The sequence below is a fragment of the Coloeus monedula genome, assembly GCF_965178545.1.
Source record: "Coloeus monedula genome assembly, chromosome: 8".
Lineage (NCBI taxonomy): Eukaryota > Metazoa > Chordata > Aves > Passeriformes > Corvidae > Coloeus > Coloeus monedula.
The window spans coordinates 24056241-24084015 of record NC_138788.1 but is presented as its reverse complement, the minus strand read 5'-3'; the positions used below and the strand labels follow the sequence as shown (position 1 = coordinate 24084015).

The window sequence follows — 27775 nt, the reverse complement described above, 5'->3', positions numbered from 1 at the left end:
CCAATGTTTCAGTGCTTTGTTCCAGAATTATGTATGCAAATATATTTCTGCTAGGTAATAGAGCTGCTATCTACATTAATTCTGTTTATATTTAGTCTAAATATTAAGAGCTGTGAATACTGGGACGGTGCCCCTGTGCTGATGTACCAGACTAGATTTATTTAGTCCCTCATAATTCAGCTTTTCAGGTTTCAAAATGTTGCAGCCTGAAATCTGTTCTAACAAGCAGCTACTGCTGGGTCTTCCCTTTGGAAGTTCAAACCCGAACTTTATCATTGCTTCCAATTGTTTGATTAAACTGTATCTGATTTACTCTTCATCCTGCCTCTGAATCATCAGCAGCAGTTAGCTTTGTGTTAATATTCTACTGCAAATTCTTGTGTGACTTTCTTGATGTCACTGCACCAACTGATCATTTTGTATGGTGCCAGAAATCAAATAAAAACACACTAACACAGTTCAAACAGACCCCATTTCAGCAACATTTCAGCAAATAAGAAAATACTCAATGTAACCTGCCCTCTCTGTATTTGTTGTTGTTTTTTTAAACCTCTTATCCCACTTTTTTTTTTGCACAGATCAATCTGTTACCGTTGCATTCAAATTTGCTTTTTAATGCTGCTCTTAAGAGGGAAGCATTCTTCATATTCATATACTTCTGCTTCTATCTATATTCTGCCTCAAATGATACTTTGACACACGTAACTCTTTTTGACTGTTTTGTGGCATTTGTCATTTACGTTAAAACTTTTGGCAAAAGTGCTTTATTAATTTCTCTAAAAGCACAAGTATTGGTATATGAAAAAACTGTGTGTAGGACTTTATAAGTAAGACTGAAATGTTTTACCTCTGATAAAACTGGAAGCCCAGGCTTCTGTTAATGGAGTGAGTTAATGGCATAGTAAGTGCTATCAGCTTTGGAGTGCATTAATTTGTTACGTTTCAAATGTTTGCAAACTAAGTGTTACAGATGTTTTTAGAACAGATGTCCTTTTAAATCAAGCTAAAGTGGGCTTTTAGGATATCTGAAATGGAGGAATTTCACAACACTATACATTTGAAAATATTATAATATATTATGTAAATTATGTGCACTAAAGAACCAGGTATTTACAGAGTGCTGCATCAGCTCAGAAATACATGAGTTATTTGAGTGATTTGAGAAGATTTCTGAAATTTTTGTTAAAGAACAATCTATTTCCACTGTTAGATATCCAAATATTGTAATTATGTTTCTTGGACATAGAAATGTGTTTCTTTTTGACTTACACAGCCCTGTGAAGATGATCCTAGTCTGCTAATTATGAGTAGTGATATGGAAACTTCAAACCAGGTCATTGCCAGAAGAATATGAAAAGTTGAGTAGCTGGCCTTCTGCTGATGTCACTGTCAGGAACTCAATTATTCCAGCACTTGGTAAAAAGGAATTCTATAGGAATTCTACAATCTTCTGTAAATGGAGTGCAAGTCAGGAATGTTTAGGTTAGCGCAGTGTAGGTCAGTTCTGGCTAGATATCTTGGTGAATTTGGTAGGACATAAAAGCTCATGGGTGCAGTACCCACCAAATGGGCACCTCTGGCAGGTGCTTAGGTACATCTGCTGAACCCTGCTGTGTACACTGTACAAATGACTTACAGTTTGTCCCCATTTCCTAAAATATTGACTAGACATAAAGCTTTCCTTTGGTCCAAATGGAATTACCAAACTTCAGCCTCGGTGATCTGTTTGTTTTGCCATATGAAGCCTGGCAAGCTGTTTAAGGGAGAGGCTGGGATTTGCATCAGATTGGAAAACTTTCTGTACTGCAGCAGGGCAAGGCAAAGGACAGGACTGGGCAGAGTGCTTTCCCCATCCTTCAGTTCAGGACTTACTGACTGTCCTCTGTCAGTAAGTTTATGCTGCTGTAACTTCTTCCATATTACTGGAACCACTTCTGATTTACTTCAGTGTAAATTTCAGTGTTACCAGTTTCTTTAGTCTTTTTGATGTCTCAGTTCACTGAGCTGCTTCAGCACATGCCTTGTCAGGCCTTATGTCCAAAGAACACATGGGTAGGTCCATCAAATTTTAACTAAAGAGGTTAAATGAGTCTGTGAAATGCTCATTATTTTTAGTTCCCCATTGACAAATCCAAAATATTAAAGGTGGAGAAATACGTATCTACAAGCAAACATTCATTTCCACTTTTGGACATTCCACACTTAGGTACTTGAGAATTCTTCCAAGAGCTTTGCATCACAACTGTATAAAGGTGCACTGTTAAATAAAATCTTAAAAATCAGTTCAGTTATATCAACACATCTCATCGTCACTTAATAATTTCACTTTATGTTGCTGATTCAGTTTATTTTTATACTCTATTACCAGAATTTTGCTTTAAACTACTAAGAAATTTTGAAGTGTTCAGTTGTATGCAAAAATGAGATTAGTTATTGCTTCAAGAGTGTCTTAAACTAATTTATAATATAATTAGCAACGTTTTCTCTTCTTTCTTGAATACATTGATCCATATGTTTCTGGACAGATTTCTGTAGAAAGCAGGATTCTTGAGTTTTGGTCTTCCTTTCTTTGGTTCTTTACCTGGTTCAGCTCTCTTGCAGCTTGAGAGATTTCTCACTGCTAATACATTGCTCCTGATCTGAATATTACTCTTCAGTTTAGCATACATTCTGTACTTCTTGGACAATATCACTCTTCAGTATAGTATACGTTCTGTATTCTTAGACAAAAGAGAAGTAAAATCAATAATTACAACAACATCTTTTTTAAGGAAAAAGTAATAAAACCATTTGCTTTGCCAGTCTACTTTTTTTTCCCCTATATCTACAACATACCTCCAGTGAAGAGCTCTGACATTTTCCTGATAACTGAGTTTTTGTAACCAACCTTGAATTCAAACGTAGTCTTCAGGCACTGGGCAGAAAGGAACATATATCAATATTTCAAAAGTAGGTAGTTCATATGCTCTGAAATGTTTATCTTGGATATGCACTAATTTTTAAGTTTATGGATATAGAAAAAGACATTATTACTTTACAATTAATCATTTAATTTTTGTACTACTAAGGCACTGGCAGAGAAGTACTGTTAAAGTGTGTGAAAGCGAATTGCCTCTCTTTGCAAGTACTCAGCCTGAGCCATTCAGCCATCAAGACAAGAAATAGCAGAGCAGTAATTAAAATGGAAATGTCCTTAATTTAAGGATGGGAAAAATTAGTGTGTTTCAAGTCCTTTGTAATAAAACTATTTGTGTAGTCACTTTGAAAACTCATTACTATTTCAAGGAATTACTTGAATTCTTTGGAACATTACTAAATTAAGACACTGTTTTTGTTTCTTTAACTTGAAGTGACATTCTATGTATACAATAAAAATACAACATAGGTCTCACTGACTAATTATTTTATTAATATTTTCACTCACATTCTAGAATATTCTCTTCACAAATTCCTTTCTTTTAAATATGTAGAAGTGTTCCTCTTTATGTGTATGTATATCTGCTGTGAAAATAAAACAAGTAAAAGTGTGTGATTTGATGTAAAAAATTGCTGTAACTTACCAAGACCGAAAAGCAATGTACCAAATATAAATATGGTTTTACTCTTGTCAAGAAAGCAAAACTTCTTAATTAGCATTGGGAAAATTATACTCTATAACAATTTTCTTTTCTTCTCGTATTTGTTATAACCAATGGTAAATTGCTTTTTTTTCCCCCAGGAATTTATCAGGGAATATTTTTTCAAGTCTCATGAATGGACTTTTTTCTGAGCTGCTAGCTCTGAAAGCCCTGTGAGTATCATTCCTTTTGTTTGTAAATCTGAAATACTTCAGAAAGGCATTAGAATAAACACAGCAGAGCTGAATATGAATTCAAACAGGATTGTTACTAGAGATGCATTCCAGAAATAAAATCTGCATTATTTTTTTATCCATGTCTGGCTCACTGCTGATGAGCTGCCATCTTTACCTGTTCAGGGAAATGGCTGGCACTGACAACTCAACCCCATTCCTGACTAGCCCAGTCTAGCTCTCCTGACTAGCATCCCTTTTATTTTCTTTATACTTTATTATCCTATACCTTTCCATGGTTTCCTGCATTACATCATATTGTGCCTCTAATTGCACAAAACCAGTAATGTTAAATATTTTTCTTGCAATTACAATAAAAATTCCCATTTATTGATATTAATTGTACCTGCCTGAGATTTAAAAGTGTATACTGAATGTTTCTACTTAGAGGGGTTTTTAGTATATTGGAAGTATGTTATAGTATGATTTTCTGCAATAACACAGACTCAGAATTATTTCAGTAGTCAGTGACGCTGCTCTGTAACCAAATCCAGAATTTTTGCATAATATTAGGAAAGTTATTAACAGTGGGACAATGTGTAGTGGCTGTCTCAGAATATCTTTGTATTCATACATCCATAGTTGTGCATCTATCTAGAATTCTCTTTGGAATTAGATAATTTGAATCTAGCAGAAGAAAGTATATTCATGAAGACTGCATGTGTACCAATTATGGTCATTCTTTGCCTTTGTAGACATTTCAACACTGATTCACTCATTTGTGACTGTAACCTAAAATGGGTCTTGCAATGGGCCAGAAATGCTTCAGTCCGAATAGCAGAGGAAACAGTTTGTGCTTACCCCAGTGCTTTACATGGACTGTCACTTTATAACCTGAAGGAAAACCAGCTGATATGTGGTGAGTTGTACTCTCATTTAGCACTACAAATTGAAGTGGAATCAAGAGAAAATATTAAAAAAATAGACATGATGCAAAAAAACCCATTTATAAATCTGACAGGTATGTGACACAGAAGATACACCTAAGAATGAAAAAGAATGGAAAAAAAATAAAAATTTCTTATTTCATATGTCAAGAACACCACTGTCCTGCAATGTATTCAGTTATATGCAATTATGACATAAAACATTTAACTATGATGCTAGTTCTACATTCTATACTTCATGAAACTGAGGATTCCTACAGGAATTTATAGAATGTTTCGTTCAAGTTATATATCTGACAGTGTGACATCAATGTCAAACATCATTCTTGTATTTTTTATTTTTATCAACCTGTAAGTATAAATTTTAGCACTGCTTCCTGGGGGTGAATGGAATTCTTCCAATGAGCTTCAGTTAGGTGAATTCTGTATTTGAAGATCTAGAAGTGAAACTTTTTTTGGAGATTTTCCACCATAACAAACATGAAGGATATAGTGTAAGGGAGAAAGCAAAAAAAATATGAATGAGTACAGAAAACTTATTTTACACTGAGCATTGTCTAGCAATGAGCAGACTAAACCAGAGATTTTTGAAAGTATCATACTGCAGAGAAAAGATCGCTGCTTGAGATGATGCCGGTGGGTTGCAGAATCAAAAGTCTAATTTCACACATAGTTGATTAATTGCAGAATCTTTGAATCTTTGACATGCTTGAATGACAGAAAATTGCTGAGACTGTGACTTTGCTAATGTCTTTTGCAAACAAAAGGAGAGTCACACGTTTCTCTTAATAACCACAAGAAGAATGATGTGTGTCGCTAACAAAAACATTCATAGCAGAAGGGAGATCAGAAGTTGACTGGAATGATATATAGAGAATTGGTTTTAGCAACAAATTCGTATGTTTATAAGTTGGAAGAGATGTGAAAGGATGTGAATACTACCTATGGATGGTCCATCAGGTGAATTGTTAAGGAAACAGAGATGGGTGTCTGGAGGCAAATCTGGAACGAGCTCTTGTGAGTGAAAGATGAGACATTTCCAGTAGCCTGTGTTACCAAACATTTGAAATTCTGCAATACTCTTCAAACATCAAGGTCCCATTTTATAGAGAGCCAGCATGGGCATCTTCATAGTGATCCATTTCCCAGCAGGAAAAGTACTTCTTGTAAAAGTGCTGGAATGATCAGAAGAGTGATTAAGGACTGTTAATTGGTATTTCCAGGTAACAAGTGAATATAAATCTCTGAATTTTACAGAGGAAATGAAATCAATTTCTCAGAATTTTGTAATATAATTCCTAATAGGACTCCCTATCACACCTTTGATACAGAAGTTATAATGCCCATCTAGTTCTCACTCCTATTTACAATGTCCATAGAACACTTGACAAGGGTTGTAATGACTTCCAGTAGCTTGAAATTCCTTCCAATATCCACAGAGAGTTTTACAGTGGTTATAATTGCTGAGCCTGCCATCAGCTCTGTCATGCCTGCCAGGTATTTCATGGAGCTCAGAGTATCTGCTGGGTAGCTCACAGTGCCCAGAACATTTACCAATTTCATTTTCTGTAAGTTAATTTGAGCTTAGGCATAATAGAAGTCTGTCTGGCACCAAAATAATACTAGCTATTGAGAGTGATTTGTAAATAATAAGTGTTGAAATATGCACAGGGCTGAATAAATTAAACATATCTTAAAGAAAATATTGAGTGACTTAAAAATTAAAAACTCCTTCATGTGAACACCATCCATACTGTCAGACAATTCTATTTATAGTCACTGGTCTTCCTTCTACATGCTAAAAGATGTCATGAGGTATCGCAGTCACAAGATGAGCAAAAAAAAAGAAGAATGAAGGCCAAAAAAATAACAATAGGAGAGAAATGGGAAAAGATTTTTGCAGGAGAGTTAGGAAATGAACCAAAAAGTCAAATTATGTGGATTCTGAACAGCTACAGGGAGCAGTCTGCCATCAGCTTTTTAGATTTATTTTATATGTTGAAGTGAGAAAAACCCCATTTTTTGAATTTATTCCTGGCAAGCATTTCTCATGCATCTGCTAAGTCACAATAGCCAAAGTAGTAAGTTGCCTGTTGGAAACAGTTAAAAACCTGCTTTAGGGGTTTTTAGGAGCTAAGTAACTGCACAGTTTTAAAATTCCCAGGGTTCTGCTTGCATATTTCACTAACAGCTTTTAAGAGCTACTTAAATCTTCTTTAACAAAATTCTCCAACTGTCAGAAATGTTTGGTTAGAAAGCAATTCTTCACAATGTTGGAAATAAGGCTGAAAAGGTAGTTTGATGACAAAGGATAGTTTTGCCCTTGTCTTCTGCCTTAATGAGGAGGGACTGTGATGAATTCATAATGGTATGGACAGAGCATCCTTCTGAAAAATGGTTGTGAAATTGGCTTTATGTAGTGCCTTGTTACTCTTTCTCCGTGGCTCCAAATACAAGTTACTCAATTTTTAGGAGGAAAATTACATTTTCCTGAATACAAGTGCTATAAATTCCACCTGAGGTCTGATAGGAGTCTGCGATTTTCCCTGGCACACATCATCAGCAGAGATGGATTCTCTAGGCCAAATTCTTCACTCAGGAGAGACCTGTATGGGTTTTTGTCTTAAGGGGATTATGAAAGATTGTTCTTAAGGCTGGGATTTGATTATTTATACTGATGAATGAGATACGAGAATTTAGCTTCTCAGTCTCAAAACTGTATTGATGTTACTGAACAGCATGAAGAATTAAAAGTTCAGTTGTTCTGCAAATTACAATTGACAAATAACTCTGATGGAGTGTTCTTCTGTTAGAAAGAGTTGACTCATCAAAACAGGTATTTGGGAAAGTGCTGACTTTTTTCTTTGCCCCAATTAGATTTTATTTAAAAGTTAGAAAGTTGTTGACATAACATCAATAATATTCAGTTAAGTGTTTTGACTAAAACGCTGAAAATATTTGCTAAATATTACCAAAAACTATTTAAAAAGTGAAAGTATAAAAGTCATTTTATGTAGTGCTTTAAGACATTTGTTATTTATTATTTATTTATACCATAAAGAAAATTATCTAATTCTCCTGGGACAGAATGCTGTTCCTCATGCAGATCTCCTACAAATTAAAATCTTGGTTTTTGAATATACATATGCTGTACTAATGTTTATAAATAAGTAATTGAGAGCATATTATTCCCTTCTTTTAATTTAAAAAGAAATTGCTTGAAAAGAAAATATAAAAGGATATTGAGAAATATATTTTTTTACTTAATTTATTGCATTACTACATAATAAATTACATTTTTATTCTTTATTCACTTTTTCATGCAGTTAGTAAAATTTTTTTTCTTTTTTGGTGTCAGTAACTTTTCAGGTTTCTGTAGTCCACTCTCCTAATCTTGGTCACGATATTGTTACATGGACCTATAAAGCAGAAAGGTTCAAAGAACTTGAGGTAGTATTTTGTCAGTTCTCAGGAAATCTAAATGTGGAGAAGAGTCTACATTGTTTTCAAGTAATTTTGCACTACTCAACCAGATGGTTTGCTATGCATACATTCACATCATTGCATCACAGCACTTCCAAGCAAGCTTGTTCTGCTGCATGACACCTTTCCAGTACCTGTCCTTACCTTTCCTGTAGTTGTCCTTACCTTTCTGAGCTGTGCTGTGAGGCAGTCTGCCAGAAAGCCCCATAAAGCAATCTTAAACAATCCTGGATGGCTCTCAGGCCATGTTAGCAGAGCTCGCTCTGGCCCTTTGCATCTGACCCCTTATGAGATACTGGCTAAATGCAATCCCCCAAAACCATGTTTGCCCTTTTCTGTGTTGATGTAAAGCTGTGCACAGCTCTTTTCCTTGGAAGAAACAAATCGATTGCTTCTCTCTTTATTATGCTTCTGCATCAAATGTTTCTGTTTCCCACTTCCTTATTATCTGTGTTGTAATGATTGGGAGAAAACCTCCTTCCGTGTTGAGCTGCTTCAACACGGGACTGTAGGAAAAGAGTTACAAGAAATTCTAAGATACAGCATTATTTCTTTACCTATACTCTGCACATCTCTGGAAAAACCCATGCTGTTGCAATAACTACAACCAGCAAGGGCAAATGGAGACAATTCGCAAAGCTAGTATTAATACATGTTCTCCTTATACCATCCTCAGCAAAGAAACTTCAGAGGTAAAGGAAATAGTTATAAGCACAAATGTTAGATACATTCATTTAAGACACAGTCTCAGGGAAAAACATGGTAGAAACAGAGCTTGCAAAGCACAGAGTAACGGCAAATTACAAGACAAAATATCTCAGCCAAGTTGTTTTCCTTTCTTGTACTAACATGGATGAGATAGTATCTGGTTTTAGGTACCATCTCATCTCCCATAAGTGAGGGTAGGGTGCTTCCCGAGTCGCAGGAGCCTGTTTTTCAGAGGTAGAGTACCCAGAGCTTCAGTATCCAGAAGCTTGGTTTGAATTCTCTTGTTGCTCTGTATGCTTCACATTCATGACAATCAACTGCAGGGCATTTCACACAGGGGTTATTACAGTAAATTATTTTGAAAGTATGTATTATGCCAAAACGTGTTTTCTGTCCATGGATGGTGCACCTGTTGGCTGTGACCCATAGAATTGTAAGCATTTACATTGAACTTTTAGTGAGAAATTCTTTGGGTTGGTTCATAATTTACTAAAAGCTTTAATAGTCAGTTAGGACTTCCACTGGGGATGGCAAGGAGTGAGCGCTCAAAATAGAACTGGAGTTTTGTCTGTGTAGGATCTGTATGGTGAGGCTTCTGCCATGCCTCAGGGGGCTGTCTACTGAGAAAAGTGTTAACACTGCAGTAGAATAAAAATCCTTCCTACTGAAAATAGAGATGAGAAAAGAAGATAACAGCTACAAGTTGTGAGTGTCCAACAGTGTTTGAATTGTTACTCAGTCTCTGAACTCTGTAAACTACCTTAGTTTAAAGTGTTAACTCATGAGTGAAATTAGCAAGTTCTGACTCATAAAATATTATTGAAATGTGGGGTTTGGAGTGTGATAGACTCCCTACTTAGGAGGGACACTTAAAAGGAAGGAGTAGAAATCAAGGAGATAAATCCTTTTCTGACTTCTGTATTCTGCAATAAAATTCTTTAAATGTTTCATAGAAAACGTGAATAATTTATTGGAAGGGAGGAGATACAGTTGTTAGGGAATTGTTTGTACTTAACTAGCACCTTGTCTGTTGTAGTTTGCCTCACTTCATTGAGAATCAGAGTATCTGTTCCCCCAAAGGAGCAGAGTCAGGCTAAAATGTAGGCAATTTTTGCTCTGATGCTCAGTACCTGTTCACACTGAAACTTGTGCAAAGCAAAAAAAAAGAAGAAAGCACATTTATATTCTTTATGCTTTCATTCTACTTGTGTTCTTAGAGATTCCTTGTCAATTTTTAGATTCAGTGTCTTAAATACAAAGGTAGGAAGTACTTTCATCGTTACCTACCGACTGTCACATTTTCTGATCTGCATTTCTCATACTTAAATATCAGGAGAGCATTAGGGCATATTTCTCCCAGGCCACATGCAGCTCCATAGTCTATTTTGATAAGTAATTTTTTCTTTTTTGCAGTCTTACCTAAAATGCAAAAAAATTCAACACATTCAAGGCATTTTAAATCAACTAGAGTAATACCATTGGGAAAAAAAGAGAACATTTTGCTTTCTATACTTCCTCTATAAAGTACTTTCATTTTTTTGAAGAAGCTTTCTTTTTCCTCAACATAGATTCTTAAAACACAGTGTGGCTTTAAATGCTTTTTCAGCAATGATGGAATAGTGTTGTTTTAAATGTTGCATTTGTTGAAATGTCTTTATAATTTTACCTAATGTAATTGCACATTGTTTCCCCATCACTCCTAGCAGAGTAAGTCAGTATCCACTGTCCAATAGTAAGAGCTTTGAAAGAAAGATGTACTTTTTAAATGCTGAAAAAGGAAAAAAAGCCAGACACTGGGGAATTTTGTCTTTGAAAGAACTTTTTCAACATTTAAATTTAAGCTGAAATCAACTTAATGCATTCAGCCTCTATCTGTGAGAGTCTTTAAGAATACTGTCAGCTATCTTGTGTTAGGGATGTTGGTTGAGAAGTGAGATTTGAAATTTCTTTTTTTATGTGGTGCCAAAAATTAAATATCTACATTGCCATTCAAGTCTTAAAATGACAAATATATATATTTGCACATAGGTTTTTCTTAAAAGTTTTCTTTTCTCTGTAAAATATATTGCAAGAAAAAATACTGGCTTAAAATTAAAAAGGAGTATCTTCATTTCTTTTTCTCAGTGTACACAAAACATTTTTTTGGTCTCATTTGTTACTTAAACTTGGGGACAGGCTTGAGATTATTGTTTCAACCATTTCTTTCTTAATTTACAAGTCATTCTTACTTCATTAACTCAGTGTAAATATTGAACTGTGAGAGTTTTCAGTATATGGTAACTGACTAAACTCAAAACCTCAAGCATGAAGAATGATGGATTAATTATCCAGATTTAGATTTCAGTCCTGCAGTTTCTTGGCAGTCCACAGGTAGCTTGCTGCATTCATGCAGAGCATTGTCTTCCAGAATATGCAGGATCAAGACTTCAGCTCTAATTCTTCAGGGAGTGCCTAATCACTTGAATAGGTCTAATTATGTTGAAATAGGAATAGTCACACTAAAAACCTTTCACAAGATTAGGTTTTTCAAGATATGGATAGTGATACAATTAGCAGTATTTAAATCCTCTTCTCATTACTTTTGTTTTACAATGTTAGCAATTAATGATTTTCTTTAATAAAAAAATATGCATAATAACAGAATGTATATAAATCAGATAATATAACTGTGTATTTTGGCTCTTTCAAAGATAGATGGGGTAGATTCATTTTATGCCAGAGCTAAGTGGCCATTTGTATATCACAGCTGGTTTCCATACTATCATTTGGTAGTATGAAATGAACAATGGGACCTTTTGGCTCCAAATTCTGAATTTCTCATCTAATATGATCAGTCTCAAAATGGGGGAAGAAGGAATATGTTGCCCTACATTTACTATTAAACATTATCTAATCTCTTTAGTGGCAGTTTAGAACACTGCTGCAAGATAGGGGACAAAAAATTAGTAACAATTAAATCTCATAAATCTGAAATAGCAGAAATATTAAAATGTTTGTTTGAGCATGAAATTTTACTACTACATATTTTCTTGCATCTGTGCTCACAGATGAAAATCCAGTTTAACAGAAATTTTCATCCCTGAAATTTTGCTGATTTAGATGCTCTAAATGTACCCAATTTGTTTTTCTTTTATATACTTACTTATATAAGAGCTTACTCTTATATACTGCATTAGAAGTTTTTAATGTAACTTGTGTCTTGTTTTCTGCATTGTCTTTGACTGTTGTTCCAAAATGCATGCAAAATAGCTGAAGAAAAATTTAGCCAAGGTGGAGTGAAAGTAGCAGTGAAATGAGGCCTTTTTAATCTTCAGACTTCTGCCCTTGAACACTTAGCTGGCCGTATCCAAAAGCCAGTTGCTCATGAACAAAACAATGGTAAAACAAACAGCCTTGACTACAACCCATGGAGTATCTCTGAAGATATATTCTTTATTTATAATATGGTAGCATGTAGATTAAAACACTAGGGTTAAATTTTAAATACTGGTGGTCTCTAGCTAAAATTATATAAGCTTTTTAACAAACCTATGTTAATATTGTCCAATAATGACATTCATTAGAGTTTGCTGTAATTAATCTTAATTGTTCTCATAGGAAAATTCCCTATAAAGCTCCCATCCTAACAAACTCTCTTTTAATTAAGTGGAGTATACCATAGTGGCATTTCACATTTTTATAGCACATTTCATCATTCAGCACTTTCTTTAATGTTTGTATAAAAATGGCTGTTGAGTGCTTCTGACACTGTCAGCTGGGCTGAAAGGAGTTTGGAATGGAAAAATTTAATACTTCAACGGAACTGTTGCTTGTTCAGCATTTCTTTTATGATCTTTTTTTTTTTTTTAAATACTTTCTGGCATAGATGAGTAGTCATGCAGCCTACTGTACTCTGGGCAATTAGGGGCAATCACAGACACTCTTGGGACCTTCCTGCCACTCTCTGAGTGTGCAGTTATGACATGAAAATAAAAAAGGTTTAATGTTTGGAAAGATGAGTGTTACCACTGCACTTCCCAGTTAGATAAAGCTAATCAGTATATTTGATTATACCTGTTGGACCTGTTGGAGTGGGTCTAGAGGAGAGCTGCAAAGATGATTGGAGGCGTCGAACACCTTTTCTGTGAGGAAAGGCTGTGGTTGCTCAGCTGTAGAGGTGAAGGCTCCAAGACCTCAGTGCATCCTTTCAGTACCTAGGGAGGGTTTTTCAGAAAAATGTGGACAGACTTTTTAGTAGGATCTGTAGCAAGAGAATTAGGAGTAATGGTTTTTAAACTAAAAGAGGATCTATTTAGGTTAAATATAAGGAAGAAGTTTTTTACAATGAAGGTGGTGAGACACTGGCAGTGGGCTACCCAGAGATGTGGTGGATGCATACACTCCTGGAGATATTCAAGGTCAAGTTGGATAGGGCTCTGAGCAAACCTGGGGAGTTGAGGATGTCCCTGCTCATTTTGGGGGCAGTTGGACAAGAAGACATTTAAAGGTCCATTCCAGCCCAAACCTGTGTTTTGTAGAGCTGGGTGCTTTACTTTTCCACTGCTCAGCCATTTTTATTAACTGCGAACTGTAATGAGTATGCAAAGCCATGAGCCAGCCAGTTCACTTGCCATAAGAGTAATTTGAGTAATCAAAATTAGCTTTCTAACAGTGGGTTCTGACTGGTGCCAGGAATGAATTTGTGTCGATGACTCTTCCAATACCATAGCTGTCAATATGTCATGGTCTTCAAGTTTCAGGATATGGCAAGTAATCAAATGCTCCTCATCTTCTGAAGTAGAGTTCTGGGGCAATTTGAAAATAAGAAATTGAAAAGTTGCAGAAGTTTTATTTGATAAGAAAGAAATCAGTGATGAGAAAACTATTTACCTATTCTTCTAAATTTCTATGCCAGTGCAAGACAATGCAATTTTTTAAATTGTTTGACTGGAACAAAACCTTGAATTTCATATTGTGGAAATCTTTCAAGTAACTGTTACCATTTTACAAATTCAAATGTTACAATATTTGACATTTCTATTAAAGAAATGAAACCAATTATTAAATAAGTGAAACCTGTTACCTCTGTTTCTCACTGCCTCTACTTTCCTATCAAGTAAATCACTGCTATCAGTAAATAAGAAAGGGTTTTTCCACTGCTCCCTCACAAGGCACATCAGTCCCTAGAACCGGTGCAAAAAGGGTAATTTAGTTTTGCTGGGCCATATGAATCTGGAGGAAACTCCTGTGGACAAAGACAGGTTAAGTAACTTTGTCATGGCTGGAAATGTCATCCACCTGCAGAGTGCTGGATGGAACCTGTATTACTTGGATTTGCCAAAACTGACTAGATTTTAATTGCGCTTTCCCCAGCTCAGCCTTTCTTAGTTTCTATGTAGCTGTAAATTATTTTAAGTAAATAAAGCAGATAAGTTATAGAATCCAAGTGAGTCTCAGAGACTCATCCAAAGCTATGATTGTAGCTCATCTTGGCATATTTGAACTGACTTTTATCTTCTATTTTGTGTATATGGAGTACCTCTCTGAGGTAAACTAACCCAGGTAACTGAAGCAGCAGTAGCAGTGGACTGTGATAGCCTGGGCTCACTGTCCTTCTAACTTACGGTAAATCCTGTGTACTACTTCTGCTTATCTCCTTTGATGGCCTTACAGAAGTTTGCAGGAGTAAAACGCAGTACAGAATTTGTAGCTTTAAGTAAAACAGCATACATATCAGAAATCTTGCTCTTTGGTTAGTGGCTACCATTTCGGTCTAGCACTTAGCATTACAAAAGAAACGTAACCCCATAATTTAACTATAAGATGCAGGGAAGAAAAAAAAAATAACAAACCAACCAAAACAAAACCACTGCTTGATATTCTTGTCTGAAAAGCATGTATGAGAGCGAAAGGGACTGATAAAATGGTGTGGAATATGTCTTGCCATGCCAGCATTATGAAGCTGGTGGAAATTAGAAGCTATTACACAAACAAAAGCTCTGCTTTTTCTGCAGTGAGTGATAAATGAATGTGATACAAAGCTTTCTTGTACCAAGCCCAAGAGACTTACCTTATTCTGCTGTGTTTAATACATGTTGGCATCTGTATTTTCTTGATATTGCATTGAAATTGGAGCCAGGCACAGCTTTTATTAAAACTGAAGCTTGGCCTCAGTTCTGTATTCATTCTTGACTTCCTTGGCACGTGGTGCCGTCTGTGACCTTCTACACCAAATGTTTCATTACTGCCAGCAAATTTTGCAACACAGAAACTGGCGTTGGTGTGCTGGCACCTCCCTTTTTGGCAGAGCTGGCCATTGGAGCGGTTCAGATCACGCTCTTTTTCTCCAGTTCCATTCAGTAAATATCATCAGATATAATTTGCACTGTCAGCAATTCAGATTTTTAACTAATGTTTTTCAATTTGTTTTTCCTCATTTTCATCTGTCCTTTTTCTTGGATTGGTTCCTTTGCTTTGTCCTCACTTCCAGCTTTCCCCCACTGTGCTTTCCATGCACATTTCTTTCCCACTGAGACTGTATACAAATATTAGAGCTCTAACTCACACTTTTGTCAGCAGGATGTGCCGCACTCTGTAGGCACACTCAGTTCAAATAAAAAGCCCATTGGCAATACAGTAAATCAAGTGATTAACAAGAAGCAAAATGCCAACCTCTGGCTTTTTTTTTTCTGTCCCAGAAGCTTGTGGTACACTGTAGCAAACTGAATTTTCTACCAATTAACTGAAGTCAATGGTGTATCCTGAGATGTGAGCACTGTAGTACTGCTGATGTGTGGGCAGCCTGGAGAAACCTGTGGATTTTCCTGTTTCTGGTTGTGTGAAAACTGTTGATGTCAAACAAAGCCAATTAATGAGGACCAGAAAAAGCACAGCAGAAAACTGTTCTGGTAGACTGAGCAGCAGAATGTGCTGGTGCAGTACAGGTTTATGCACTTAGTAGCTGTTGAGCTGTAGAGCTGAGCTGCCCAGGTTAAAGGTTATGCAGCAGAAAATGCAACAAAAGTGGCTAGAGGTAGGACACAGTTTCTCCAGTACCTTGTGCTGGTCACATTGGTTGATGACTAGCCAGCTTTCTGTGGTGTTTAGGCAAAGCTGTTGCGTGGGCCAGGTTTTGGGCTTACAGATTTGCTTTTGGTCATTCCCCCAGAAGACAGTAGTGACCATTCATTAGAAGTGAATATTATCTAAATAATATGGTACTTAAAACATAACTAAAATATGGGTAGAAATGCACTTTATGTTATCTTTTTTACAAGCATTTTTGTTCCATGTATGTCAGGCAACAGCAGTATTTCCTTCATATTTTCCTCCTTTCCAACTTTTAAAACAGAAAGGAAGGCAAAAACTAGATCGGAAATGGAAATACTTTTAAAATCTCAAGAACTGAATTGGAAGGAAAAAACAGGATATACATAATGTGTGTACATGTGTGTGAGACACATTCTTTTAGAAATATATTAAGGACACATGCATTGGAACATTTCCTTAGAGCTTCAGCACACCTTGCTATTTTTCTGTTTTAGCTAACTGTTTTTAAAATAATTTCTATTTTCTTTTTCAACTTTTTTAACATCTTGGGGCACTGCATGCATTAAAATGTGCAGGGCTATACTCTCTATGAAAAGGACTCAAGTGATACCCTAATTCAGTGGTATTTGTGTAACCTGCTTCCCTCTCTGTATGTCCTCAGTATTCTAGTCTAGAGCTAATCTGAAATACAAGACTAGATTGCATAAAGAGTCTGGCCTTCAGTCAACAAAACCCTTTTCTGCTGAGAAGTGAAAGATAACGAAAAAGATGTAATTACTGTAATGATGGGTTAGACCTTTAGATTCATGCTGCAATCAGTGATTCCTGTGGTGCTCTGCTGCAATCATGGTTTAGTGCTGACTGGAGAGACAAGACAGGTAAAGACTGTAAAACACTCCATCAGCTCTTGATCTAAATGCCTAGAGAGGAGTCACACCTCTCATTTGCAGATAGTGGTGTTGGCTCCAAACTTGAGGGCAGCACAGTGCATGATCTTGAAACGAGCATCTTGGAGTATTTTTCAAGTGTGTAAAAAGTAAATAAAATCCCTGTAAATTACTCCCTCCCTTCTCAACATACAATAGTGAACTTTTTAATCTTATGAAGCTGTTGTGTCTGCCATATGTGCACACACACACATAAATTTGAACATGAGAGATTATATATATTCAGTAATCCCAATTTAGTCTTTATTACCCACATAACCAAAGAAGAAAATTCTGTTGTGTAGAGCTATGCTTGGAGAGCTGTTATATTTAAAGTGCTGTCAAATCAATGCCAAAATCATTCCAACTATCAGAATTTCTTACTTTGTACTTTATTCTCTAAGTCAAGCTTGAAAATGTGTGTACAGCATTAATAAATACTTTTATTTGTGTTCTGAATTTGGAAGATTGTTGGATTATGGACTTAAAATAAGTATTTCCAGCTGATGCCGATGGAATTCTACAATAATTTTTTAGCCATTTGAAATAAAGGGTATTGGTCCTAATCCTGAAACTCTTATTGGTGCAATTAATCCTCATAACTGTGAGATGTGTCACAGAAGTCAACTGAAACTTCTGCATGAATAATCGTTGCAGAGCCAGCCTCAGACATTTAAATCATTACTATCCCTGGAAAGCAACTGAGGATTAGCTCTGGTATTAATTTTTTTATGTGGACCTCACAGAGATTAAAAGCAGATGTTTTCCAGAAGTACTTATGTTTACCTTCCATGGTCTGCAAATGTCATAATCCATAGAAATTTTATTATTTTCAATTTGAAAATGAGATTTCATCATTATTTGTCAGTTTGGCCAACCCAAATAGGTATATTCTCAAAGATGGTCAGGAGGATGTGCTAGCATAATGGTATGTTTAATTCCAAAAGTATGTTTAATTCATTTTGCATCTTTGTTGGCACTTAAAAGGATTTGCAAAGAAGAAGAAAATGAGTACACTGTTGATAGGACTGATCATTTTTTGACATACTGAAGTAAGAAATGTTTTCGTTTATTGTGATCATTAATCGACAAAACCCATAGAGAACACTTCATTCCCATTCCATTTCTGGGTTTGGTGATCCCCAAGGCTGAGCAACAGACGGGTTAATGGGAGAGCCTTAGACACCAGTGCTAAAGACAGATAAATTGAGAGTGCTAGTGTTACACTTCATCCATATGCTCAACAAGTTATTTAACTTGACTTAAAGATATCGATGCTCCAGTTCACGCTCTTCCTATTTCACAGCCTCGTGACACAATGTGTCACTCACTGCATGGCCAAAACCATTTGACCAGATACAACATCCTCAGTTAAAAACACTGTATTCATGGGAAATATTTTGTTTCTGTGAGTAGTATCTCTTGTTGTTGTACTTGTGACAGTATGCTTAATTTTCTACATTTTGGTAGTAATTTCATTAATTTATGGCTAAATTTGCACTCCATATCTTTTCCTTATATTCCATAATTGACTTCATAATGCAACACCAACTTTTTGGGAGAGAGAGATTCTCTCCATCTGCTAGTTAAAAACATTTAATATAAATGATTGAGACCAAGGCTGCAGCTATTGGGAATGAGGTATTAATATAGATTCACCTTCTTTTCTCTTAATTAGAAGCCAAAGGTGATATAAAAATATTGTGTATGTTTCAAGGAATTTTTTGTAGTGCGTCTTTGTCTCCATATAACAGATGCAGTCAAAAGGTAAAGTACAGGATGGGTACACAGGTAAGGAGAGCTTTCTGAAGGCTGCCCTTTATAGTCACAGCAGACTTAAAACATTTCAGTACATAGCAGCTAGCCCCTTAATCCTCTGTGTGCTTCTCTCAGACAGCAGTAGCACACATTCACTTGTGTACCAATCTTGCGTGCTGTGCTGGCCAGCATTCTTCCTTGTGTAAAAGCAGAAGTGATCCCTCTGTGGATCACTCAGCAGGTGATGAATATACCATTTAACACTTAAATACTCAAATAGTAACAAGGGCCCAAAGCTAGGTTTATAAGTGCAGCTTCTCACAATTTAAGAGTTCCAAAGACAACATCTGAATGATGTAAAAGAAGTGTGTTAGGGTGGGATGCTGAGTAAGCAGAGGAAAAGCACTGTTAGTTGTCCACAAATTTTAGCAGTTGTAGAACCAGTGATTATGGCTTGCAACCTGGATAGGCATAGCTAAGTTCATCTGTATTTGTTATGGGCAATGGAGGATTTTGAGGAGCAAGCTAAGGAAGATGAAATTGTGAGCAGTGAAATGGAAAAAAAAAAAAAGGAACTTGTCAGAAAAATAAATGTTTGAGATAGTTGCTAGTGGTGCAAATGTGGAAGGGTGACCTTTCAGCTGACAACTCTGTAGGATGGATTGATATTAATGATGAGAGGCCTTTAAATGAAAACAGAAGAAAAATAAGGGAGAAGATCTAGCTTTAAAATGGTAGAATGATAACCAAGGTGCAAGACTGTAGGCCTTTTGTCTAAGGTGAGATTGCAGAGGGAGGTTGTAAAGTGACCCAGGCTCAGTGAATTGTTTTGGCATTGAAGGCTGAGGTGAAAAGGCTGTATTGTGGGAACTGTTGTGCAGGACGTTCATGGTAAGGTGTTTATCAGTCATGTTTGTGAGTCTTCAGTATTTTCATTACCATTAGAATTTTGTGCAATGATAACAAAGTATCAGCAGTAGTAATTTTCTTCTGCTTAAGAAGAACTATATCAGAAAAAAGAAAATAAGGTTCTCCTTTATTTCTTATTATCCCAAAGAAGATTATCATCTTTCTTTACATGCAGAGCTTCTGTTTCAGTTATTTTTTTCCTAAAATGCTCTTTTTCAATTTTCTGTTATGAATTTAAAGAAATAGCATTAATCTCATAATATAAAGAAAGTATTTAGCAGAACTTGTCTTAAGGTAGTTTTGAGATCTAGAAATAAAAATAGAAGAAAACATACACTATCTAGAGAAGCAGTCTCTAGAGAGACTTTAGGATTGAAGAAAATAACCTTCAATCTCTCTCAAGTCTGTAACATAACAGACTTTCATCTGTTATGATGAAAGGGCCAAAAATACATATACCTTCCAAATTTGCAGTGCTTTTTTTTAAATTGTGTTTAGGCATTTGGGTTTGTGGTTATGACAGCTGTTTTTTTTAATAGCCTGCTTAGAATGTGAGGTGTTCTCATTATTGGGGTGTTTCCTGGAGAGAGCTTTGAGAGAGAAAATTCATTAAAAAATATGGTAAAAAGTATTCCTCCTTTAATAGATAAAAAGAGCTACTTAGATAAATATTTAATGTTAAGTAATTATCTAGAGAGTAGAGATGACTTGTGGAATAGGCAGAAGGAACAGGGAAATAAAAAGTTATGGGGACAGTTGAACTTCAAGGGAAAGTTGAACTTTTATTAGTCTTATCATTATCCAAATCCCAGGCATATTAAGTAGTTTAGGCTCTCTAGACAGTAAGTTTCATTCTGGAGCACAGTGGGCATTTCATCTACTGGCAGTGAAGTGGTCTTCTAAATGTTAACTGAACCTGTATTAATAGCTGTATTTTTTTCTCTAATTGGAAGACTCACTTTTTTATTCTTGTATAGTAAAGCATCCTGCCTTGAGAAGGAGGCTGGGTTGGAGCATCTCAGAAGATCCCTTCCAGCATCAACCATTCTGTGACCTGTTTCACAAAACTTATTTTCTGTAGATATTCTGGTAAGCCTGTTTATCTGGGCTCACACCAGTGAAAAAGATGTGATCTCTTGAACTCACAACATGATCAGACTTCTGTGGGTAGTTAGTGGTCATGTCTCTTATATTAGCATTTTAACATGAGCATCTAAGAAGCTAGAATTGTATACAATCAGTTCCCTTAACAGTATTCATCAGAGAGGAATTAATTGCAGCTTCTTTTTCCTGATTTTGTTTTGTTTTGTTTTCCCTGCAGCTGGACCTCTGGAACTCCCTCTCTTTGAGCTGATCCCATCACAGAGACAAGTGGTTTTCCATGGAGACCGCTTGCCGTTCCAGTGTACTGCAACTTATGTGGACAACACCACCCAAGTGCATTGGTACCACGCTGGGCGCCTGATCGAAACAGATGAAGAGAGAGGCATCTTCGTGGAGGACAGCATCATTCATGACTGCTGCTTAATTACACGGTAACACCCGCCCCTTGTCATAGTCAGGCTTGCAGGCAAGGGGAACAGATTTGGCACTTGCAATAAACCTCATTAAATCATGCATCAGGAGTTACTTTATTTGAAGCAATTCAATTGCATGCTTGAATCTGAGTACAGAGGTAGAGATTTTTCATGGCTATAATTGGCCGTGGTTCCAAATTGTACCTTTTGTGTCTAGGTATCCAGATTTGATCAGATATGGGTTTGAAACAGATAAAAACAGTTTCTTATACAGTAAACCATGAGAAGAAACATGAAAAAACAAGAAAACAAAAAAGCTTCAGTAGCATATGAGAGTGATTTACAGCCAAACTGCTTGTTCATGACACCATCTAGAAGTCTGAGTGATGGACCTATGAAGAACTATCAATTGAAAAGGCTTGGATTAGTTTTTGTAGGTTCCAATATACTAGATCCTATATTCTATAGTTAGGTAGTCTCGTTTTTGTTTCTTATTAAATATTTCTCAATTTTCTTTGACTTTTGCCATCTCTGTGCCTGTTTGCTTGAGAGATACAGAGATCTACAGATGCATTTGCTGATGTGAAAAGTGGAAGAGGAATGAAGTAGAATACGCTTATATAAAAGAAGTAAAAACTAATATTTGACAGTGACTGTATTGTTCCAGTTTTGCTTCAGTTTCCCTTTTAAATATTGTTTAATAAATTATAAATTTCAGTGTTTATTTTTGGGTTTCATCACAGAGTATTGGCTTGTCACTAAAAGCTGCTAAGTTGTTGCACACATCCTTTTGTCCTCTGCCAGTTTCCGTCATTGATCAAAAAGAGAGTCTGATTCTGTGTGCAGGCTCTGCCTTTCTCTTTGTAGAAGATGGAGTGAAAATAGCTATGCTAATTAGCTTGGATAATCATTAACATCTTTTCACTCAAACAGTTTCTATTAATATAATTGACCTGAAATGCTTCTTGAACTATCAAATAGAAGTTATGAAGGGAGTCAAATGAAATCCTGTCCACTGGGGTCTTTTGGCTTTATTAATTTCATCTACTCACTGATTATTTGACCCCTTTTGGGGTCCTGTAGATCTAGAGGCGTAGATCTGACCTATTCTCACAGCTACTGGCTTTCTTCTAATATCAATGAAAATTGATATTAGACCAATTAGAACAGTAATGCCAAGTGCATGAGCTATTACATAACTGCCAAGTCACTTAAATTAAAGCATGTTCCTCTTATTTCCATTATATCAAAATTGAAAGACTTGCTGTTAATCACTTCATTATATTTTCCAACTGAATTATGTTTTGCACTGTACAAGCAATTTGTAAAGCATAGTAATAAATTGAAAAAAATAATATAAAATTTTTTTCAAAATAGCTATCCCTTTTAAAAAAGCTAGAATTAGCTTGACTGATTTTTACCTTATGTTACTTATTTTTTGGCAGACTGTAAAATAAAAGCCATTGTCTACCATATCTACCATAGCGTATTTTAATAAGGATGGTTGATCTCCTGCCTACCTCGTTTACTGTGCCATTTAATAGGTGACCTTGATGCTGATAGTGCAGTATGCACTGGGATGTGCAGTATGCACAGCTACTCAGAAAAAATGCTCTTCAAACACGTCATCACATTTGCTGTTATAGACTGGAAAAATACTCTGACTTGCCCAAGTTATGTGATACATACAGACTGTTAAAATAAGACAAAATATTTTTGAATAAAACTCCAAGTCTTTAAACAGCTGTTTAAAAGCATGCAACATTCTAATTTCTCATTTATTTGCACTATACATGGCACTTCATAAGATAGAAGGGCATCAACACTGCATTTACTGTAGAGCATGGTCCATGTCCAGCCAAAAATGCTAAAACTAGAGCTGTCGTGCCTCTGCCTTGATCTAGGTTCTGATCAAAATTAACATATTAAAGACATAGTTTTGAACTTACTTTTAAAAACTGTACTATTTTGAAATAATTTTTTAAAATATTAGGACATGTATTGTCTCTTCATGTTGAAAATAAGAAAACGTTGGCCATGTTGTGACTGTTAAAATTATCTTCAGCACTTCTTAGTTTTAATCCCATCTTCATGACCATATATACTATATCCTAATTTATATAATTATTATTGTCATAACAAATCAAAATAATATGTAATAACATGCTTGTTACATGTTACAATAGCATGTATTAATATGCTTGTTACATGCTATTACACACTAATTTGTGATGGTTCTTAAGGCTAAATCATAGTTGTACAAGGCACTGAAACATCAGAAAGACTGTGCCTCCCTGAGGCTATCAAATGTTAAGGATACGATTTGAACTTAAAGGTAACTTAAAATCAGTTCTTATTTTGCCTTTGCATACCTAGTCTTTACAGCAAATGTCCACTGTCTGTGGCTTTCTGTAATTGCACTAAAGGAGAGGCTTTGGCCTGTGCTACTTAGCAATTTAAAGATTTCTATAGCTAGTTTTGAACAAAGAGGTGTAGTCATGTTCCAAAAGCTGCTTATTCAAACATTTTTAGGGGGTTATTTTATTGGGTAGTGCCAGATATTTCTGGACATGGATTACAACATAAATATCATGCTAAACCCTTCTGTTTTATTAACTGGCACAGTAGAAGGATAAAATATCCAAATGTGTATTTTTTGTCTCCTATGATAAAGCAGAATAAACTAAAATAAATATTTTTGTTACAATAATTAAACTAAAGTTTTGAACTGTATTCCGGTCTGTGACATTTTTCTTGGCAAGGAGTATTCCCTTACAGGAGATCTTGAAAAGGTGTTTTCAATTCTGCTGCTAGCTTGCATTTATCATTTCTTGCCAATGATAATAATATTTGATTTTTCTGGTGTTTAATTTTCTGTCATTATGCCTGTGTGTAAATGTTATAGTCATATATGAAAATATACATATGATGTGGGACTAATTTCTTATAATTTGTGAATGGATCTAACTGAAATCATTAATGGTGTTTCCATGAAGACAGCCTAATTCTTTCTTTAGCTTGGAATATTGTATCAGTTTAATAATAAGTGGCAATTCTAAGGTCAGAAGGAAGGTCATGTAGGATTCTCTGCAGCACAGCATCTTTCCCAACTTCCCCGCTGTTCCCTTTCAGTGTTTGAGAAGCTAGCAGGGCAGTTATTAGAATATTAAACTAGAAAAGGAACTTATTTTAATTCTATGAACCAAGAAACTCTACAGTGGTAGAGAGACTTTAATTTTCAGGAAGTTTCTTATTTACCACAAAGAATATAATGACAATTTTGAAGTCTTTTTATTTCTGTTCTGTAAATACTTGTGCAGAGTGTTTAACAGTGCTTATGCCCCGACAGCTGTAATAGCTGCTCTGGGACCATTACAGTTCACAAGTGCTCCTTCTGAAAACATTAAACTGTGCAGAAAGTTAAGAACCCACAAAAAGGAGAGCTACAAATGAAGAAATGCTCTCAACTAAAACTAGACTAACAGGTGCTAGGATCAAAAGTTGTTTTCAGATGTAATTTTTGTCGTGTGGGTAGATTTGCCACTGGAAATATAGACTATTAGGACTGGGTTTTGATCCCCTGGAAATCACGTTTTTCTATTATAGTCTGTCCTAAGTATTTCAGTCTTCTAAAAATGGTTGACAAAGCCACTTTATTTTGTGGGGGTTTTTAATTAAAAAAAAATTAAGCTTAAGAATCTGTTTTTTTAATCCTCTAAGTACTTCCTTACATTGTGACAGTAGCCACTGCCAAGTAAACAATGAAATAAATAGTAATGTTTGAGATGGGAGGTATATGATTATGTGAAAATCTCAAAAATGTGCAGGGGAAAGGAAGAATTTCAAATCATGGTCCACTTGTAATGCAAAGGTACAAAAAAAAATTCAAACAAATTAAATGTTGTGGGTTAAAACTTTTGATCATAATTTACACTATCCAAACAGAAGGTTGAGTCCAATTAATACTTTTTTACTGTTTGAAATTACCACTGCAGGTATTAGTAAAGAATTAGGACTTTGATTGAGACAGTTTCACTAGAAGAATAAGGACTTTTTAAGATATGCTTAGAGAAAGGAAATTGGTTCCAGGAGTAGACAGGTGGTATCATGGCAAGTTTGAGATCCAGGCAGACACTTCTTAGAAGAATGAACAAAATGCTTCCAGAAGTTCTGTGTGAAAGGCAGAAATTCAAGGTGTGAAATGATCCAAATGATCCCTAAACTTTCTTAACAGTTGGGACAGGAATACATCTGGAAAAGACATGAAGCAAGCAGTAGTGATTTGGACTGGTAGTAGGTAAAAAAACAGTCTGAAAATCCCTGATAAGTGTGTTGGTAGGTTGGATACTTAACTGAAAGTTCAGATATGTACCAAATCATGGCAGAATATTGGAGATTGCACAAGATTAACAAGATTAGAACAGATCCAAATAACTTGATTCAGAAATGCAGATATTTTATAATCATTTTGTGTTCTGCTGTCATGGGTATTTGGAGATGAGCAGCTAAGGGTCATACTGAGAAATCCAGGGAGATAAGCAGAAACTGTTCAGTGCTGGTATTTTTGGTTTACCTAATTGACTCTGTTTGACCCTTAGTTGTCAAGGAGTTAAGAGACAATTGAAGCAAAATAACAATTTAAATTGTAAATCGATATTTCTGTATTATTTTGAGGTTACTTTAAACCCTGTAGACAATGGTCTACAACTCACTTCAGGCACTGGAGGCAGAAAAGGACTAGTGACAGCTGCTACTTTACCAGCAGCATTCTCATGTATGAGATAGGAAGACAATATTTTAAATTATTGCAGAATATTATGAAATGCTCAGGGTAAGGGTTTCATTATGTGAGATTAAGAGTATCTTCATGTGAATTAATTTGGAAGATTAATTAAACTTAGTCCTTTTCTCTAAAAATATTTCAATTACCTGAAATATATAAAACTCAAGTTTTACTATGAATCAGTCTGGGGAACATTTTAAAATATAACCTGTGGAGACACTAATATGATGAAAAGCAAGAGCAGCAACCATGATACCCTCTGTCATTAAAGTAATAGACCATTACCTAAGAGTTGTGCTGTGTCATAAAACCTGTAGGGTTAATTTGGGTAAGTGCTTATTGAAACATGATTGAAAAATATGTATTTTCACAAAAAACGTGTCTAAGTATTTTGGCTGCTAGAATTAAAATACCCTAGAAAAACAGTATGTCAGAACTATAAAAATATTTTGATGGAGACCTTGAAGAACTTTACAAGAAGGTACTTTCTTTGGTGTTGAGACCAGATTAAGAAGATGCTTTACACTAAATTTTGACCTCTCACTTCCATCTCTGCTTATATCCAGCAGCTATATATGGGTCCATCCAGCCACAACACTGAAATGCTCAGTAGTAAGAACAAAAATTGACACTTAATCCCACACAAGGGAGAATCAGAGGGTTTTGCTTTGACTTTTTAAGGCCAGAATGATTTTAATGTGGCCCTACAAACAGCTGCAGCTGAGGACATGCTGCACTGTAGCAGCAGTTTGGAGTCAACATCTCAGGGCTGGCTTTTTCTAAAGTACTTTTCCTGTCAACATCAATGTTAGGTATAATTATACATTTTCTCGGAGTCCAGGCAGTAGTTTTAAATCTGTGAATCAAATGTGAGCATATGAGAGCATTTATGACATACATCCAGAATCTGATGCCAGGTAAACCACCTCAAATACTGGTGAGGCAAACCATTTCTTCAAAGCAAAGCTTGTTAGACATATTAAAACAGCAACTGAATTACTTTTAAATTTTCATGTATTTCAATTTGTTCAATGTTGAGAATGAATTTTAAGACATATTTCCATTAACATGCTGGAATTCCATGAAAACGGGTCCTCTCCACTCTTTTTTCTCCCTGCAGGATAAAAACCCCGTATATTTAATTGTTTATGGTATTGTCATTGGGTGGCTCCTGGCCATCACAGAATAAAGTTTACACTGTAGGGGATACACCAAATACTGAGAAAGAATAGAGATCAATCATGAAGTTCTTATGTAGGAAACTGCTACGTCTTACCTTCTTTTTAGATATTTCCAAAATTCTTGCAGTGGGCAAGTAAAACAGGTCAGTATTCCAACCCTAATGTATCAACCAGCCCTTCAGGTATTCATTAGATAATTAATTTCTGCATTTGTACTGTGTCAAAGTGATATGCATTTGACAAATAGTGTGAAATTGTAAAATTAATTTAGTAGGGTTTTTGGTTTGTTTCCTTTTGTGTGTTGTTTGGGGGTTTTGTGATTATTGTTTTGGGTTTTTTTGCTGGTCCCAGTGGCATGTAATCAAATAATCAAGAATTGTCATAAGCAGATTAACACTTCTGAGTCATCTGGGAAATATTTTACTTTAAAAGCTTTTTATGCAATTTTGGCTATTGGTCTGATTGGTGTTATTTTTGTCTAAGAATCTCTGATAGTGTACAGATCACAGGAGTTATGCTAATGAAATAAAGCTTCCTCTGAATATAACATTGCAGCATACAGACTACTTAAGGGCAGATGAAAGGCATAGAGCAGGTGTAGCACTGTTTCCCCAGAAGGCTGCAGTTATATTCATCCTGCAGTCCATCAGTTTGCTGGTAGAAAAAAATTAATAACAATAAACACATCTGAGCATCCCTAAACCTTTCACCAACTGACAGAGCAGCTCAGTGATAGACAACTGA

General features: G+C 35.6%; 1 protein-coding gene across 1 annotated transcript in view; it reads left to right on the top strand.

The window, feature by feature from the left end:
• The window catches only part of LOC309575335 (adhesion G protein-coupled receptor A3-like), a gene marked incomplete at its 5' end in the record, with an annotated part of 260286 nt that overhangs the window by 109324 nt on the left and 123187 nt on the right, over positions 1-27775 (top strand). Inside the window, 3 exons of the mRNA XM_082285708.1 lie at positions 3719-3790; positions 4546-4709; positions 20872-21085. Coding sequence (XP_082141834.1) covers positions 3719-3790; positions 4546-4709; positions 20872-21085 — 450 coding nt within the window. The remainder of the gene's footprint in view (positions 1-3718; positions 3791-4545; positions 4710-20871; positions 21086-27775) is intronic.